The sequence below is a fragment of the Poecilia reticulata genome, linkage group LG19 (genome assembly GCF_000633615.1).
Source record: "Poecilia reticulata strain Guanapo linkage group LG19, Guppy_female_1.0+MT, whole genome shotgun sequence".
In the NCBI taxonomy this organism is placed as follows: Eukaryota; Metazoa; Chordata; class Actinopteri; order Cyprinodontiformes; family Poeciliidae; genus Poecilia; species Poecilia reticulata.
In genome coordinates this window covers 7,029,764-7,047,987 of record NC_024349.1, presented here as the reverse complement: position 1 = coordinate 7,047,987, position 18,224 = coordinate 7,029,764, and the positions used below count along the sequence as shown (strand labels likewise).

The window sequence follows — 18,224 nt, the reverse complement described above, 5'->3', positions numbered from 1 at the left end:
AAGAAATTAAATTAAGTCCATTTACTGTAGCAAGCACCTGGAAAACCAATCAGTAAACATCACTGTATGCCAATATGTGGTATCATTATAGCATTTTAAAACCGGACATTTACTGGACAGCTTATCTTGCAACACTAACTAGTTATGTTTACATGAGGTATAATTTGAGCTCATAAACTGATTTATTTGAAATAGATGTTTAACTAGCAAAGAGTTCAGGGGAACATAGCATTCAGGAGAGCAAACAGTAGGTTTAACAGCACTTGGCATTCATGAAAGACAGCATTAATACTATTATTAATAAGAACAAAAACATTTAGTGAAGTTAGTAGTTTTCTGTAGCATTATTTAGTAAAAATGCTACAGAAAACAGCAGAACACATACAAGAGATGCCTAAGAATTTGCATGAGTAAAAAAACTTTTAAGGTTGTTAGAAACACAGACAGCTTTGGGGGCAAAAAGCAATACCTAATTCCTTAATTAAAAAAAAAAAAGCTGACAGCTATGAAACAATTTAAAGAAAACAAAACCGCCATTCAAAACTTCCAAAGAACAGTTCAGTAACCAGGCTTTATGTTTGTCATGTGCAGAAACAACAACAGCTCTGTCTTAGCGCTTAAATTCCCATAAGATTTAAGATGTTTTACAAATATAGGGAGGTAGTGCGTGACCGACAGCACGAGACATTTTTATATGTTTTCCATCGTAGATACTCTTAGACGTGAACTGGAAACATTCTGGCAGTTAAATGACTTATGACATGAAATGCTGAGAGAAACAGGAAAGCAAAACTAATCCATTGAGGGAAGAATGCATCATTGATTCTAAAAACTGCTTGTGAACTCTCTAATAGGAAGAAAATACATTTATAGTGACTTGCAAAACCATTCGTGAAAAAGTGAAAAAAAGCATGCAACAACTGAAAACCTACCAAGACATGCATGTTTACCTAAGCTGACAAGCTGGGAAAGAATAGTATTTATCTGCTAGAGATGAAAGAGTGACAAGAAGAAGCCACAAGCTGATTCCAATCCAACATGCAAATTTTAAGATAATTTTGGGAAATGTTGCAAAAAAAGTAAAATGCTAATCAGATGTGATTCCATCTACTGGTTTGGAGCAAATCAACCAGGCTGCGCAGAGTGACATTTAGTCAGATGTTGATGCTATGCTGACTGTAATAAACAAGATGTAGAGGTTACAAACTGGCACGAACCACACATCTCACAATAAAGAGTCCCAGCACTCCCATCCTATCCTGGAGGGTCTCATCAGTCACTCTATGCTACAATCCTCCTCTCCATGCTGGAAGTTTGGACCTTGAATTTTTCTGAGTTTTGTGCCTCTACTGGGGAAAAGACTCACCTGTGGATGGTTAAGTTTGCTACATCAGAACTTATTTGGCAAATGCGTTTCCATCCCCCATTTTGTGAATTAAGTCTCTTTCGGGACAGAACAAAAACTACTTCATGAGAGCATAAAAACTTTTTCTTTTTTTTTTTGAGAAATTGAGGAATTCATTTTGAATTTTGTTATTTTCTACAACCACTAAAAATATGACTAATTAACAATAATAGAACCACAGTTACTGTTGAAAGAACAAAAAGAGGAAGCCCTACAGGGAGACTTGGTGGTGGCAGAATCATGCTATGTAGATTCTTCATGCTGATACGGGGGCATGGAAGTTGATTAGAGTTGATTGGAAGATGGACAGAGTAATTCACAGAAACCTGGTAGCAATAAACATGAGGCTGAGACTCATCTTTCAGCAGGACAGCTACCCTAAATTTATAGCTACAGCTGCAGTGGAATGGTTCAGATCAAAAGTCAATCAAAGTCCCGACTGACAGACTTTAGATAGTATGTATAATTTTACCTAAATTCTGTGGTAAGAATTTGCAGAACTTGAAAATTCCTATCAAAGATAAATGTATGTGCCAGTTTTGACACAATCATGTGGGAAAAATAGGAAAAATGGTTATCCTTCCACGTCACAATTGTGCACTTGGACCTCTACCATATGAAATCTAAAAAACCAATCTGACCCTTGTGGTTGCGATGTCAGAAAAAAAGGTGAGTACATGGTTTTTTTTTGCAAGATAGGTAGTTACAACTTCCTCCTACATTACAGAGCTAATTAAAAGAACTCAGCATGATTGTAATTGGCAGTTTCCACATGGTCAAACAAAAAACTCCTTACGCTTGAAACTGTCTGAGCCCTTCACTAGGTGTGTGTATGTGAATGTTTCACTGTTAAACCAGTGTAGAGTAGTAAAACACTTCTGTATTCTGTGTTAAATGTCTCTTCCACATAGTTATGCCTCATTCAAACAGAATGTAGATGCACGATTAAGCACAAAAAGAACACCGGCAATTTATTCTGAAATTGTACTGTTAAATGCAGATTATACACTGTGGGATAAATTACACTGTTAAAGGACAAATGATGGCATAAAGAGCTTTTGGGAGAGTTCCTAAAGCAACTGATGAAAGGCTCCACAATATTAAGCGGAATGGGTAAAGTATTATTGCATCTGCTCTTGAGTTAAAAAGCGTAGTATTTACCCAACAAGCCTAAAAGCCACTTGCAATCCAGAGAAATAATTATGTCACATTTTTGCCACTTTGCAACACGTGTGGAGATAATACAATGGATTATATGATGGATTTGAGTCACCGTTTGAAAGCAGCACAGAAGTAAGAAAACACTCTGTATTTAGGGTAATGCTGACTGTTATCAGGCATTTTTAATTAATCATCAATGTACTTTTTTGTTTCTTCTCTTTAGAGGCTCCGGCCACCCTCCCCCAATACATCTCTCCAAATGTTTTTTGTTTTTTTTTTTCCACTTTTTCCTCTCTTAAATTCCCATTCCCCCTCTGCGGCACTAACACCCTGCTTCAAATTATCCTGAGTTATTTGACTTACTTTACTACCTCGAGCAATAAACAAAATGTCTCCCAAAAACCCGAGGTGAATCTTGCACATCGAGACATAAAACACCATGAACAGGCTCCGACATAAGAGATGCATGCTGCTTCAACTCCATCTTTTAGATTTGCATGTCATTACATGCATGCTCTGGTTGTTATGGCACCATCTGTTACCAATAGTCAAAATAAAGAGCAAGCATTGTGTTTCTTCCAGCTGTGTTTCCACCAGTGCTACTTTTAATTGTCTGGACAGGGATAGCTTCTCGTTTTTTTTTTTTTTTTTTCCAAAAATATTTTGCAGTCTTCTTAAATATTCTTCAAGATCCAGTTCAGCGAATGTTCAGCTGTAGCTTGGATATGTTTCTCTGGTGACCCCTGTATCGAAGCAGCTTCGGGTTTGTTTTGACAAGAGCAAAACGAGTAACTCCACCGCTTTCAATAGGCTCATTATTAAAGCAATGTTCCCTGAACTTTCCTCAGCCTGCATTTCTACGACCACAACGGGGTTCATAAAAACAGTGTGGCAAAGTCAGAAAACCGCAGCGTGGCATGCACGAGTGTTAACCTTCTGTTTTTATGGTGTGAGTGTGCAAGCCCCCTCCACACACCGGAGGCTTTACACAGTGCTTTGCTGTGTTGTGGCCTATGCAAGGCTTAAACTATAACAGTGCTGTGCAATAGTTTCCTACCTCTTTTTGATTGTCTCGCACTGTCTCAACAGGTTTTATTGGGATTTTAAGTGATAGACCGGGGCTTTTCAAAGTGTGGGGTGTGCAGTCCTTGGGGAGCGCCAGAGTTCATTGCGGGGGGGTTGTGACATAAGGGGAAAACAAAATCTACCTGAAAAAGTCACTGCAAACATTTACCAAGCCTATTTCCAAACATAAAATGGAAATAGGATTGGTAGTTCCTAAGAATCTGTTAAGGAGACAGAGTCTTGGCCAAGCAAAGCAATAAAAAAGAATAAAGTATGACCATGATTATTTAATATTTGGAGTTTAATGGGCTGGATCTGAAGATTTAAAGCAGCTCTTGTTCAAGTACTATCTTGAGGATAGTCACATTACAAAAATGAAAGTGATTTTTGATGGCAGCAACACCAGGTGAGGCCTGTTTTTTCTTACACTACCTAAAATACCCAAATCTAAGGTTTGTCAGCTATCAATTTAAAGAGAGCTGTGCAGATTGGCTGTATGCCCAACAGTGGAAGTAAGGAACACTGTCAATGTCAGCTTCTGCGGTAATGCTAAGACACTTTCCACTGTGTATGTCAATGCATAATGTATGTTGTGGTGGTGTTTGAACCATCAAAATCGGCAGTTATTAGAATTTCTAGAGGGGGGATTTTAACTATTTATGTGGGAGCTTTGATCCCTAATCCCTGTGAATACCACAGCACCATTATATATAAATATAAATACTTGTGCAAAACAATGTGCATGTACTTAACTAATTCCAAATAAAAATAGTTGCTTAGTTTACCGCCTTATTACATATTATCATCTTCTTAATGTTTTTCCTAATTTTCTCTCGGGCTGCATTACAACAAAAAACAGACAAAGTGTAATTATTACCTCAGCACAATCTTGAATAATTCAGAGTTTTAATTTATCCTTGAGCTTCTGTTTTTCCTTGTGTTCTGAGTTTTTACAGGAAGAGGCGGAATAAAACAACAGGAGAGCATCCTGTGCGATGCTACTGATCGGCAACCCATGAATAATGTTTCCTCCTCGAGGACCGAACAGCATGGCTTATCATTTATTGTGTTCTGCTGAAAGGTGGGGAAAAGCAGTCTGGTCTCCAAATGCTTGTTGCCAAAGTGAAACAGCTCCAGTGAGAGGTTTTCATGTTGACGAAACACTTTTCGTTTCGAAACTTGATAATAGCCCGCTAGCGTTCTGAGCCTCCATCTTCCATCTCTGTACAATGTCTGTGGCTGTAAATCTAACACAGATGCCAACTCAGCTCAGTCCATTTACACATACACACAAACAGAGAAAGAGGGCTAAGTCATTCAGTCTGTCAGTAATACGGGTAGCAGAACTAACAGAATAAATCATTTTCCATAGCAGGGGCCTCGCTTGAACAAAGAGCCTGTGTGTTTCGGTGTGTGTGTGTGTGTGTGAGTGATGCTCCATTAATGTATTCCTTGTACAAATTATTCATCTTCCATGCATTAGAGGCACAACATTTCAACAAAAACAGAGGCGAGCAATAGCAGGGAACCATTTTTCTCCCCTGAATCGGGAATTTTCTGCAGATTTATCTTGCTTTATGAGAGCATAGAAAAGAGTTGGGCAAAACTTTTTCACCAGGAGATGAGAAGGACTGCACATCCATTTAATTCCCTAAAACCTTCCCTATATGTGCTTCGGTAATTTATCAGAGACCAGTAGGTTTTGAAATAGAAACCAGTGCTAAAATAAAACAAAATAATAACAATTTTGGCAAAGTTTCACTTTTATATACATCAATACTCAATAGTGTTATCATGACATGTTTCCAGCTTAGACTCTATGCCATCTGCTGCTCTTACCAGGTGTGGGCTCACTCTGACAGAACGAAGCATGTCCCTGCAGACTCTGAAATGTTCTCCACGTGTCAAGATTGGCCACAAATCTTCTTTGCGAGGACGCCAGAGTGCGTGCTCAATAACAATTCCACAGGCGTCGTCTGAGATGCAACCTGACGGCAGTTCTTTGACAATTGCGCTGGTTCCTGCACACACCGACTTGATCACCTAATGGAAAGAAATGAGGAAGCATTTGAGAATATCCATCCTTCCATCCATCCATTTTCTTTCACCCTTGTCCCTGAGTGGGGTCGGGAGGGTTGCTGGTGCCCATCTCCAGCTAACGTTCCGGGCAAGAGGCGGGGTCACCCTGGACAGGTCGCCAGTCTGTCGCAGGGCAACACAGAGACACACAGGACACACAACCATGCACACACACACTCACACCTAGGGGCAATTTGGAAAGGCCAATTAACCCACACTGTTGGGTTTCCTCCCAACAGTGTGGGAGGAAACCGGAGTACCCGGAGAAAACCCACCATGCACAGGGAGAACATGCAAACTCCATGCAGAAAGAACGGGGCCGGGAATCGAACCCAGAACCTTCGTGCTGCAAGGCAACAGCTCTACCACTGCGCCACTGTGCAGCCCACATTTCAGAATAATTTCGAAAAATCTATTAATTAAAGACATACAAATAGATAATCAGAGACATAATCAAACTTGCTTTATCTTGAGCGCATTTGTTAGTACACAAACAGAAATATCAACGTATTTTATTGAGATATTATGTGGTACTCCAACACAAAATAGCAAGAAGTTTTGAGTTGGAAGGAAATGATTGCTTTGTTTTTAATTTTCTACCAACAAAGCCATTTAAGTGTGGTGTGTATTTGTATGCTTGATTCAAGACCTAAATGAACCACCAATTACAGCTGCAAGTCTTTTGACTTATACCTCAACCAGCCTTATGCATCTACAAAGTTATTTTTTTGGTTACTGTTCAAATTTTTGCAAACTAAGATTCCATGGGATTTTCTATTGGATTCAGTTCTGAGAATTTCAACACATTTTAATCTGTTTTATGTACACAAGTGGACAAATGAACCTAGCGCTGTTTTAAACTTCACAGCTATTTAGTGTGCCTCAAGGTCTTCATTATACTGTTTTCTCACTGATGTTCTCCAACAAACTTTCACAGAACTGTTTGATTTATGCCACAAGAAAAACATGCAGAGTTGGGAGTCTTTCTACTAACTGGCTGACTTCTAAAGACAATGTGCTGTACTGAATTTTCTTTAGGGGTAGGACTGCATGCAACATATTTATTGAAAGAAAAGAACGATGTCTCATAATTATGAACTACTTTTTGGAGAGAATCCAAAAAAAATACACTGAAGTTTGTAATAATGTAAGAAAAGTGTAAGGGGTATGAATTATTTTTCAAGGGGTTATACATAAAAAAAAGACTGTAAATACCTTCTCATTATTCTTGCAGTAGCGCCTCACCAGCACAGTGGAGCGTTTTTTACTGTCAAACTCTCTGCTATCTGACAGGATGTCTCCCTCTTCCTCACCACTGCTGTTGCTCCCACTGTTGCAGATTGTGGCCCCTCCTGCGGATGCTTTCAGTGCTGTTGGTATCATTTCCAGAGACGGACCTCGAGAGAACGCTTTCTCCAAGGAACATTTTTTAATCCTGGGCCTTCTATTTAGTCTCTCTAAACTCGAATATCCATCTTTGAGGTGGCACAGAGAAATGTGACCGTTCTTGTGATGCTTGCGGAGGCAGAGTTGGGGAGAACCGCAGGGAGAGGAGGCCAAAGAGCTCGGCTCACTGGAGGGACCACCCTAATAGGAAAAGGTTGCACAACAGAATATAAAACACTGGTGCAATTTTCTGAAATGAGTCACAAATTAAGATTAAATTAAATTAAAAACATTTGGACTACCTTACGAAAAGCCAGCAAGGACACAGGCACGCTGCCACGGCGTAGGTGACAATGTTGAACAGGACTGGAGCCGGGGCTTGGACTGTGCTGAGGGCTGTCACATAAGCAAGAATTCATACTTCTTTCAAAGCTAGACATGCCACAGGAGCATGGACTACTGGTAGATTTGTTTCCACCTTCATTCATATCATCTTCTGCACTGTCCAGGAACACAAATCCTTCTGAATTATTCCTACATGTCGTAGTTTTTCTTTCAACATGTTGAGCAGTTGAAAGTTCCTTCAACAGTTTTTCTTTGGGACCGATGACTTTTGAGTTGTACTTATACTCTTCACAATGTTTGTCCAAAGAAGTCCCTTTGACATCGTCACACGACGGCTTCCTGTGGAGGAGGAGTGAAGGACAGCTCTGTTGCTTTGAGAGCCACCGCTGGTCAGAGCTCCGCCTTGCTTCCTGCAGATTAGTTGCATATTTGTTGTCTTTGCTGGGTCTGCTCCCACTGGATAGAGGTGAAACATGGTGGAAGGCTGCTGCAGAGCCAACTTTAGCTTGGTTTCCCTCAGTGGCCATCTCCCTGTAGACTTCTGATCTGTTGCTAATCTCTCTGCAGTTTTAACACAAAAGTAAAGCATTATGTTGATGACACTTCAGTAGGAAAGAATAAATAAGATGGTCTGGTTTACATCAATTAGCAAATATTAAAATAAAGACATGAATTTCATCTTTATTGAAAAAAAGAACAGACTTTGTCATCAAACTATTCAATGTTCAGGTTAAATTTTGCCATTTCTGCTCCAATTCTCACCAGCATTGTTACTTTGATGCCAGCAGATGTATGCTCTCAATTTCTCCAAAAGAAAGTTGCCAAAATATTTTATGAAAGGGAATCATCCAGTGATGGTAAAACTGCTCCTTTTCTCCATGTAAATCAATTTATGTTTTACTCATGAAGGCTTACTGTCTGCAGATGTCACAGAATTAGTCCAAGGACAACACTTGTCACGCCACTCAAACACTTTATGGCTGTCAATAATTACTTTTCTCACAACAAAATGTTATTTGACAATTCAACATAAGAAGCACATTTCAAAAGTCAATTTGGAATTTGACTTTGTTGTCAAATTGTTGTACTATTTATTGTATTGTGTGGATTTGTTGTATATTTGACTTGGAAACAAATACAAAGAAAAAGGATTTTGTTATCTAATAAACTTCATGCTCACAAACATCGTCTATATTCACCTCAGTCTGGTTTGTTAATCCGTGATCAAGCTTTAGCCACATTATGAACTTTGTACTTTATCGTCACTCAGCTCCAGCTTGTTCCTTCTTTTAAATTCACAGATCTAAATGTTTCAGGCATAAAATGTTTCTAAAAAATACAATGTTTCCAACAAAAACCATGTTTTTGACGGTTGAGAATAGATCCGTCCTCCCAGCTTGTTTACACTTTCTGTTTCGATGACCTTTCTAGCAAAAGTTCTTGCTACTCCCTTTTTCTGTTTCCAGTAAACAACCACGTGTACATTTTTTATATTTCCAGTGATGTCTTTTCTCTCAACAAAATTATACAGCTGGTGTAATTACAGACACATCAAATCATCCACATATTAGTAACTTCTACTTTAGAGGGTGTGACAAAAAACTATTTTTCTTGTTTTAGAAATTGTCTTCCCCTTTGAAAGCCAATAAATTTACTTGTTTCATACTCAAAATGTTTTCGTTTCCTGATTTTAAAATATACTATATGCCTTTAAAAGATGTGACATTTCAAACATTGATCATACATAAATGTTTTTCATAAATAAAAATTGTGGGTTTTAAGCTAACACAGGGAAAACACATTTTTCTACATTTTACATAAAATGTAATTACTTATTTTAGATAAATCTATTGGCCTGCATGGGAACAAATAGTAACGTCAGATACCAGTGACCTTTGAAGGTCCTGAGACAGCATGTCTATAAACAGTGTACTCTGTGCATGTGTTGTGGAAACAGAAGCTATTGCAGCTGCACAAACCAGCTGATTAAAAAAAGAAAAAAAAAAACTTACCGAGGTGACCCTGGAGGATGGAGGAATTTCCTTGATAGTGTAGTCACAGTCACAGCTTACAGGGCCACATGTGTGCATCAACTCTGGCTAAATCAGGATACAATTCAGATGCATGGTTTTCCTGCTGCAGACTGATGGGAAAGCAGAATAAAGAAATTCAACTGTTATTACGGCCTTATGTTTCATTAGAAAACAAAACATAACTTAGTCCTATTTAGCTCTTCCACTCTCACAACTATAAAAACAAACAAGGTAAGGACAAAAATTTGAGAAAAATATTACAAGCATTTTAATTCACTAGAAACGTCTCCATCAGAAATCTATAGAAGCACAGACCGGAAAGCAAAACCAGCTTGCTTCAGCCTACAAGTGCACACATTTTATGACTTTAAAAAATAGCCAAACTCTAAAGCATGGATGTAAAAAAAAAGCATATTGGTCAAGTAAAATAAATGGCATGAATATCACTATTAGCTATCCCAGTTTCTAAATATAAGTCTTAGCAACAGCCACAGACAGACCCACATTGGTCAATTTTAACTCTAGAATGCCAGAAGCCAGAAGCAAGGGAAAAAACTGCTTCTTCTTTGTCCAGGGCACTGACAAGCACGGTTTTTGGAGACATCACATCAAAACCCAGCATTTCTAACACAAAGTGCTAAAACAAATAAGAACTACATTGGCACTGTCTGCATGAAAATCTTTTTCTTCACTTATTCTGTTTGTAAATTAAGTGCCTCACAGTATTTTACCCGTAAGAATTAAACACATTTTAAAACACCCATATTAACCTACAGCATGCACAAATACTGATTGTGTGGTTTTGGGGCCTCTACAGTGGCCAACAATGATTTTGTGAAAAAAAAAAAAGAAGAAAAAAAACCTGAAAGCTTATAATTACAATGACCAGTTCACAGTTTCCTGCCAAAACGTGTGGGCCACAGCTGGAATGTCGGCCTGGCCGAAAGACGAAGGGCTCTCCAGACATGAGGTGTGGGTTTTGGATGATAGAAAGAAGGAGACAAACAAACACACACATCCAGGTGAGGATGTGTGCTGTCTTTTTTCAAGGCTCCGTCTTACACTCATATAGTCAGAGAGTCTGTCAAAGAATCGAAACAGACAAGTACTCCATTCAGAAAAAAACTAATGTAACACTTTACCTTCAAAATAAATCTCTACATCCAGTTAAATAGATGCTTTTCAATTAAATGGATTGCTCACAAAGAAATAACCTTTGGCCAAAAGATAGCACCACTTAAGCAATCAGTGACAAAACAATAATCCTAGCACACTGCATCATGAATCAACAGAGACGAGTGTCAAACAACAGATACATTACAGTACAGGTTTTTTCTTTCTTTGTCAGTGAGGAAAGCTTTAAAAAAGTGACATTCTGCCTTTCTTGAATAGTGGGATTTTTTAAAAAGCTGACAAAAAAGCATTCTTAATTATAAAAATTGCATAAAATTAATGATCTTCTAAACAGTTTAGGGATACAAAAAACTGCCTGTGGAGAGTAAAAGTTCGTTGGAGTTAAGATGTATTGTATCATAACTGTTTATTCTTTTGTAATCACTTTTAAAAACACAAAAAAAAAACTGATCAGCCACAAATTCCCAAATGACACATTTCTGCAGTAACCTTCTCAGACTTTTATCTGATTTCATGGAATATGCAGGTAAAAAGTTGCACAATGTCCTGTTTGATGCTCATTTCAACTAAGATGTCAGAACATGAAACATGTTTAACAAGAGCAACATTTGTGACATTTGACCTACTAACATATCGACCCAATACAGACTAGTCTAACTTTCACCTTTTATTGTAACTGGAAGAAGATTGAAAACAATAAACATTTTGGATTCATATCACAGAAGACTAATTAGCGAGTTACCTTTTGGAAAAGTTGACCTAAGAGAAAGCAGTGAAAACTATGGGAGCATAAACTAAATGTGCTTCAGAGAACCAACAGGTGCAACCTGTTTCATGAAATGCTAGCAAACACAACATGCCTGATAGTCAGGTAGTCATAACTACCTTGAAACATAAAGACTCATGATTTGTGCCATTTTAATCAGTCTTTCTGAAAACCTGTATGGACAGGCCATTAATCCAAGTTACCTGGAATCATGTTTGGTACAAATAATTTTGCTGACACCTACCTTAGGCGTATTATGAAAACCATGTTTAAAACTACGGAGCACGTAACGCACAGCAAACAACACACTGCAAAGAATACTGAAATGTGTGTGAGCTTGTGTTGTCACTATTGCCCTGATGTTGTTTAGGATGAAAGCTGACACCTGTTATGACAGAAACCCACTCGATTATGGGTTAAGAGGACAAACCTATGGAAGTATTTTAGCTATTTGAAGCAAGAAGTTGCCCACTGCAGCTTTCACTCCTGCAGAGGCAAGCTGAGCAAATATTTAAATCTCTGAAATTAAAACGTGATAGAATTTCAACATGGAAAAGTCTCTCTTGATGTTTGGCATAGGTACATTATCCAAGTGATTAGTATTATTGCTTAAAATTATTTTCAAATCAAAGAAGGTAATGACCAGCTTTCTTTATGATACCATAAAAAAAACCTGGTCAGTTATGGAGATGAATGCACTCAACTTTCCAGATAGTGAACCTAAAAAAAACACCTCGCACATGTTTAAAAGTGGCTTCTGCTATCAGCTGAACTCTGACCCCGCCTGGGAAATCAAATGGATCTTCCAGGCTAAATCTCAGCCCCAGGCTAGAACGGTAGACAGACACGTGCAAACACACCCATTGACTGGAAACCAGGTCACACAGAGTAAAGTGCACTGACCAAGAAAATGTTCAATCACTTCTACTTCACTTCCCACATTATACACAAGAACGTCAAGCAGATACAAGAACTAGTCCTGGGGCAAATTTCAGTTTCTCAATCTCTTAAGTCTTAGTACAGCCCCAGAAATCAAGTTTAGTATCTTGAAAAGGAGTCAAATTCACCTTTGATTACCTGACTGCCTGTGCCAAAACACATCACAGAGGTGACGGATAAAAATAAGTCAAATATCAAACAATAAGGTTTTGTATCAAATCCGACAGTAAGACAAAAGCCATAGTTTATTTTTCAACCCAAGACATTCACCTACTGTCCATTTACAACGGGGAGCCTTCTGGTATTCTAATGAGCAATTTGTTTTAATGAGTTTGTATTTCAGGAGGTGAAACCCTGGCCTAAATCACTGTTCATCCCCTCAATAGGGGAACTTCTCTCTCACATGAAAGGCTTTTTTTCTAATGCTCATTCAGCAGGGATTATTCCCCTCCAACTCATCCAAACGATGACTCAAAGCCTGGTATGTGATTAGACCCACCCTCACACACAGCACAGGAAAGTAAAGCATAATCAACAACAAGCGGTTGTGGATGAAAACTTCACACTTCACAGTCGTGAATAGTTAGTTCCAGACTATTGTTAACGTAACACAATCAGCGTTCAAAAAGAAGTAGGGAGAGCTGCATTAAAGCTTGACTGAAACTGCTTTTATCCCCAAATTACTCCACTAAATACTTCATGCAAAGATTTAGTTTAGGATCAGGAACATTCCTGAAATGTAAAAGGCAGGTCAGGGGAGGAAGGAATTCCCTTTTTCTGCTCTACAGAACTCAGAGCAAGGAAAAATAATAATACAGCTTGTGGTGTGAACGGAATTGGAAGAGACTGCTTGAACTCAACTGCAAGCAAATGAAATGCAGATTTCATGGTGCATATTATAACAGCCATAAATTCTTTGACACAAATAAAATGAGTGAGTCACAACTCTTTAAAGCCACATACTAAGGTCACTCTTAATCTGACCAAACCATTAAATTGGTAACTTGCAAATGTGCTCTTAAGTGTAAAAGGTACTGCAAACTATTTCTTTAAACAATACAAAACCATAATCTTAAAAGAAAAGTTATTGTCCTTAAAGACACATTTTTTTCTGAATTATTTTCTTAGTATGGCTCGAACAGTTTATATATAATAAACTAGATGCTATTCAGCATAATGAAAACTTAAAAATACAGTTGGGTTTTTTTCTATTAAGCTTGCTGATCCACATCATGGTTATACATAAATATCTCAATCTGATTTGACCCAATATTACCAAAGCGGGGATCAGTGAAGAAAGTATGTCATTTCTTAAAGGAATGTGACTTACTTTGAAAATACATAGTGAGGTGACTATATTAACATCCACATCTAGAATAGCATATTTTAATTGCTATTGTTCAAGAAACAAATTTGTTGACTACTTAATAGAGATACTTAACTTTAAAAAAGATTTAATCATGTGTGTTTTGACTAGCTAGCACCACATAATTAACAAACTAATTCCTTGTTTACAAACATTTGCATAAATCCTTTTGTTATGTCATGCTTAAATAAGAAATTAATATTTGATAGCCTTTAAAACTGGAGAAAAGATACGCAATGTCCCATCAAATCAAACTTTTCCCTGAGATGCCACATATTTGGTGATTTCTTTTTCCTCACAAGACTGCAAAATAAAGATCGGTGGAATATTTTTTATAAAATAACAATCACATAAGGCCGTAGATATTTCATTGAGGTCAAGGTTGTGCTTTTTGTTGTGCATTGTAACCGTTTTCCATGGTTACCCTCATGTGGCTGGATTGTTAGGTCTAATCCAACAGCTATAAACATTTCATAAAGGTTGCTACTCAAACCAGGCACAAAAACAGCTCATAAAACATCATGAAGCAGCAACACAGAGCAAATCATTGACCAGTTTATAGGAGCCCAAATTTGCCAACACGATGAAGGCATATTAAATCGAAGACGAAGAATCATCAAAATTCCATCTTTTTGAAGTTAACTTTTACTCTAAATATCCATTAATATGAAGATTGTGTGTGTATATTGTGGTTTTATCTTCACTGGCCATAGAAGCTGCATATTGTGAGACAGACACTCTAGTAAAAGGGATTCTAGGAGGTTTTCTACTTGCTGGTTAAATGGAGGTTAAATAATTAAACAAACATATTTCATTATAAACAAGGACTTTCTCTGTCAGTCAAAAAGTAACAGGCTGATTTCATGGGGAGCGCTGCTGCAAACAGAACAGAGTGTTCATGCAAGGGATCTGTAGGACATATGGATTTGATTAGAGGGCAGGGCTGAAAGAGAGGCGGCAATGGAAACTACACAGAAAAGAGAAAAGTGCCCAGTCTGTAACAAGAGACTGAGAGCAAACTGGATTTTTCAGTGAATGAAGCCTTGAATGGGATGTGTGTGTGAACTTTGTGCATGGAAGATAAGTCACACTTAGGAGAAAGCTAAACAAGGCTTCCCCTTTGTCTCAGTGTGAATGTTTGTCTTGAGCAGCCGAAAAAGGGAGGCAACACCACACATGAATGACACTGGAGTCCATATTATGCTTTGCATATGGTGAAAAACTTACTGCAACCATATGACTAAGTATCTGTTTCCTTTCAAAATTTTGTAGTTTTTTTTCTACTAAAATGTGGATTCCTTGCTGTCAGAGACAATAATGAGACAGAAAGTCTGTCTTTAGTTAATTTTATTTCATGCTTTTTTTCTTTTTTGTTCTTAGTATTAAGCAATAACTCCCAGTAAAGTGATTTAGGTAATTCTTATTATGATGTCTTATAGCCAAAATATAGGGCTGCATAGTGGCGCAGTTGGTAGAGCTGCCGCCTTGCAGCAAGAAGGTTCTGGGTTCGATTCCCAGCCCAGCTCTTTCTGTGTGGAGTTCGCATGTTCTCCCTGTGCATGCATGGGTTTTCTCCAGGTACTCCAGTTTCCTCCCACAGTCCAAAAACATGACTGTCAGGTTAATTGGCCTCTCCAAATTGCCCCTAGGTGTGAGTGTGTGTGCATGGTTGTGTGCCTCTGTGTTGCCCTGCAACAGACTGGCAACCTGTCCAGGGTGACCCTGCCCCTCGCCTGCCTCTCGCCCGGTACGTTAGCTGGAGATAGGCACCAGCAACCCTCCCGACCCCACCAAGAGACAAGGGTGTAAAGAAAATGGATGGATGGATAGCCAAAATATATTTTTGTGATAAGTTCAATCAATAAGTGAGATCATGATTGTTTATGAGAAATTCTGACCTTAGTGAAAGACACTGTTGCATTCCATGGCAAAAGCTTTTGACACTGATGTGCCTAACAGTTTTTCTTAGGCTCACCAGCACAACAGTCTGCATTTAAGGTTGAAGTCTTACAGGTTTTTTTTTAATCATTACTTTCCAAATAGGCCGTATTTACTTGTAAGTAATTAATAATCGAATTCATATAAAGTCTTTATATGATGCATAATTTAAAATAACTTACAGCCAAAACTGCATCATGAAATATTGATCAAAACAGATGAAAATAACTACTCAACATAAAATCAGCTCAAAAAACAGCACACAAATTCAAAGGAGTGCAGCTTTCACCAAAAGAAAGCGGTTTTCTATTCATCACAACTCACGCTGGGATAATTTGTCACAGTTTAAGTGCAGTGATTTTTGTGGGGTTAACATGGTTTAACTTTAATCCTAATGCTGTTAAATTTGAAAAAATACCCAAAGCATTTAATCCCAACAAGGTTAGTGACTAATCTGCATGTGGCAGCAAAGCAGGTTTCCAACAGAATATACAGCCCCCCCATAAAAGTATTCAAGTTCCTTTTGTATTTTAAATTTTCTAGTTGAAACTACAAAGTTTGATCTATTTCACATGAATTTTGTGCAGTAAAATACACAAAAATACACTTGTTTTATTTCACAATTATGCACTACTTTGAGCATAATTGTGAAATAAGAAAATAATAATACATGGTGTGACTTTTTTTATATTTAAAAACTGAAGTGTGTTGCATATCTTTGTATTCTGCCCCATTAAACCAGTACTGCAATAGCTACAATTAAGTCTTCCGTGGCATGTTTCTGACAGCTTTTCTCATTTTGAGACTGAAACTTTTGCCTTTCCATCTTTGCAAAGTAGCACAAGTTCAGTCAGATCGGGTTTAGAGAGTCTGTTAGAACTTTCACAAAGATTCTCAGCCTCTAACAGAGTTTCCATCCGGGACTGCCCTGAATTTAACTCCGTTTATCATCTCATTGCCTCAGGTCTGCTTGCCTGTTCCCACAATCAGTTGCTGACAAACTCGACAGTTCGTAAACACAACATGACTGTGTTGTCATCCATTCAGTATGTGGAGTCGCAATACAGCAGAACAAACAAGTCCAGCCAGTCATCCCTGTCTGCTGCAGGTTCATCACCAGAACAAACCTTTGCCCTCAATCATTTAAATGCAACATATCTAAAGAGTAACTGTGTCAACGGATGTTATTGTTTGTTTTATATGTCAGCAAATTTTTAAAAACATTTTACAATCTTTCCTAAACAACTTCTTAAGTAATAAGTTCAGTTATATAATGCTGTATGGAAGGAGATGTTGGTTCAATTTTAGAGCCCAAGCGTGTCAGGCTGATTTATGTTTCAATTATTTTACCCATTAATCTGTTTCAAACAAGGTAAGATATGTAATGGAAACACCACAAACTAATGTCAGTCTGTAAAATATCAGTCTCAACACAGCCATTGCAACAGTGTATAGCTCATTATGTGTTTACCGGAAACACACACCTCCGTTGGCCGTGTAAATACAGGCCTGAAACCTGGACTGTTTTGTTTTTCTATGTTAGCCAAGCATCACTTCAATTAACACAACTTGCAACATTCCTGGCGYGTCGTAAGGAACACAGGCGTTGCTAGGCCTCGTCATCTAGGGAGACTTCCCAGTAGTTTCTGAAGAACAATAATAACTGTTAGAGGCTTCAGAGGGGGTCCAATCCCTTTCTGGCATTGTCCCCTAAATTCATAAACAAAAATATGATATATCTTATGCAAGCAGCACCTATTTCACAGTGTGTTCACTGTTTATGGCTGGAATTATTTAGCACACAGCGAGCACAGACTGGTAATCGCTGTCGTCAAGGGGCTGCAATACAGAAATTAGAAGGGTTTTTTTCTAAGTTTAAATGTTTTGCATAAGACTCGAAAAATTTAAGTAATTGCTTTCTGTCTGACCTGTGCCAAGTTCATAATAGTAAAGCGAAGGGAGGTTTTTGTCGGTAGGTAAATTACATGTGGGTTTAGAGCAGTGGTTCTTAACCTTTTTTGAGGTACCGAACCCCCCAGTTTCATATGCGCATTCACCGAACCGTTCTCATTCATTGGAAACGTCTCTCTTGATTCCTTTAATCAGTGCTCCTCCACAGCACTGATTGGCTAAACGTGATCCTCTGCAGCAAGTGATGGCAAAGCGGGGCGTCATCACGACTTTACACAAGTATGTCTATCTCCGCGACAGAGGCTCCGCCTGTACATAAACTATATTATGGAAAATCAGTCCATATATTAAATGTTTTTTTGCCATTTTATTGCCAGCGTACAGACAGGACGAACATGCTGCTCCCATAGAGTGCCAGCCAGCGCAGTTAGCGAGAGGTTGCGCAATCCCAGGTGAGGTTTAGCTCGCTGCTGCCTCACCGGCTTCGCTTCTGAGCATTTGAATGGGAAAATGCGACAATCCAGCGATTTTGAAGAAAAAATAATCAGAATTGGTTAAGTTAAATAAAAAAATAGGTACTTTATTGTACAAACCACAGGGTGAAAATGGCAATATAAATTATTTTATTATTATATTTTATTTTCCATGATGACCTGCCTCCCCTGACCACACGTCACTGATATATAAATCAAACAG

At 38.2% G+C, this 18,224-nt stretch overlaps 1 protein-coding gene across 4 annotated transcripts in view; it reads right to left on the bottom strand.

Annotated features, from left to right (window-relative positions):
- The window catches only part of plce1 (phospholipase C, epsilon 1), an 81,317-nt gene that overhangs the window by 62,201 nt on the left and 892 nt on the right, over nt 1–18,224 (bottom strand). For all 4 annotated transcript variants that reach the window (XM_008436706.2, XM_017310983.1, XM_017310984.1 and 1 more), the window contains exons 2-5: nt 9,454–9,584; nt 7,399–8,002; nt 6,926–7,297; nt 5,471–5,674 (exon numbers count right to left, since the gene is read on the bottom strand). In XM_008436706.2, the coding sequence (XP_008434928.1) occupies nt 5,471–5,674; nt 6,926–7,297; nt 7,399–7,968 (1,146 nt within the window). In that variant the 5' untranslated portion in view covers nt 7,969–8,002; nt 9,454–9,584. The remainder of the gene's footprint in view (nt 1–5,470; nt 5,675–6,925; nt 7,298–7,398; nt 8,003–9,453; nt 9,585–18,224) is intronic.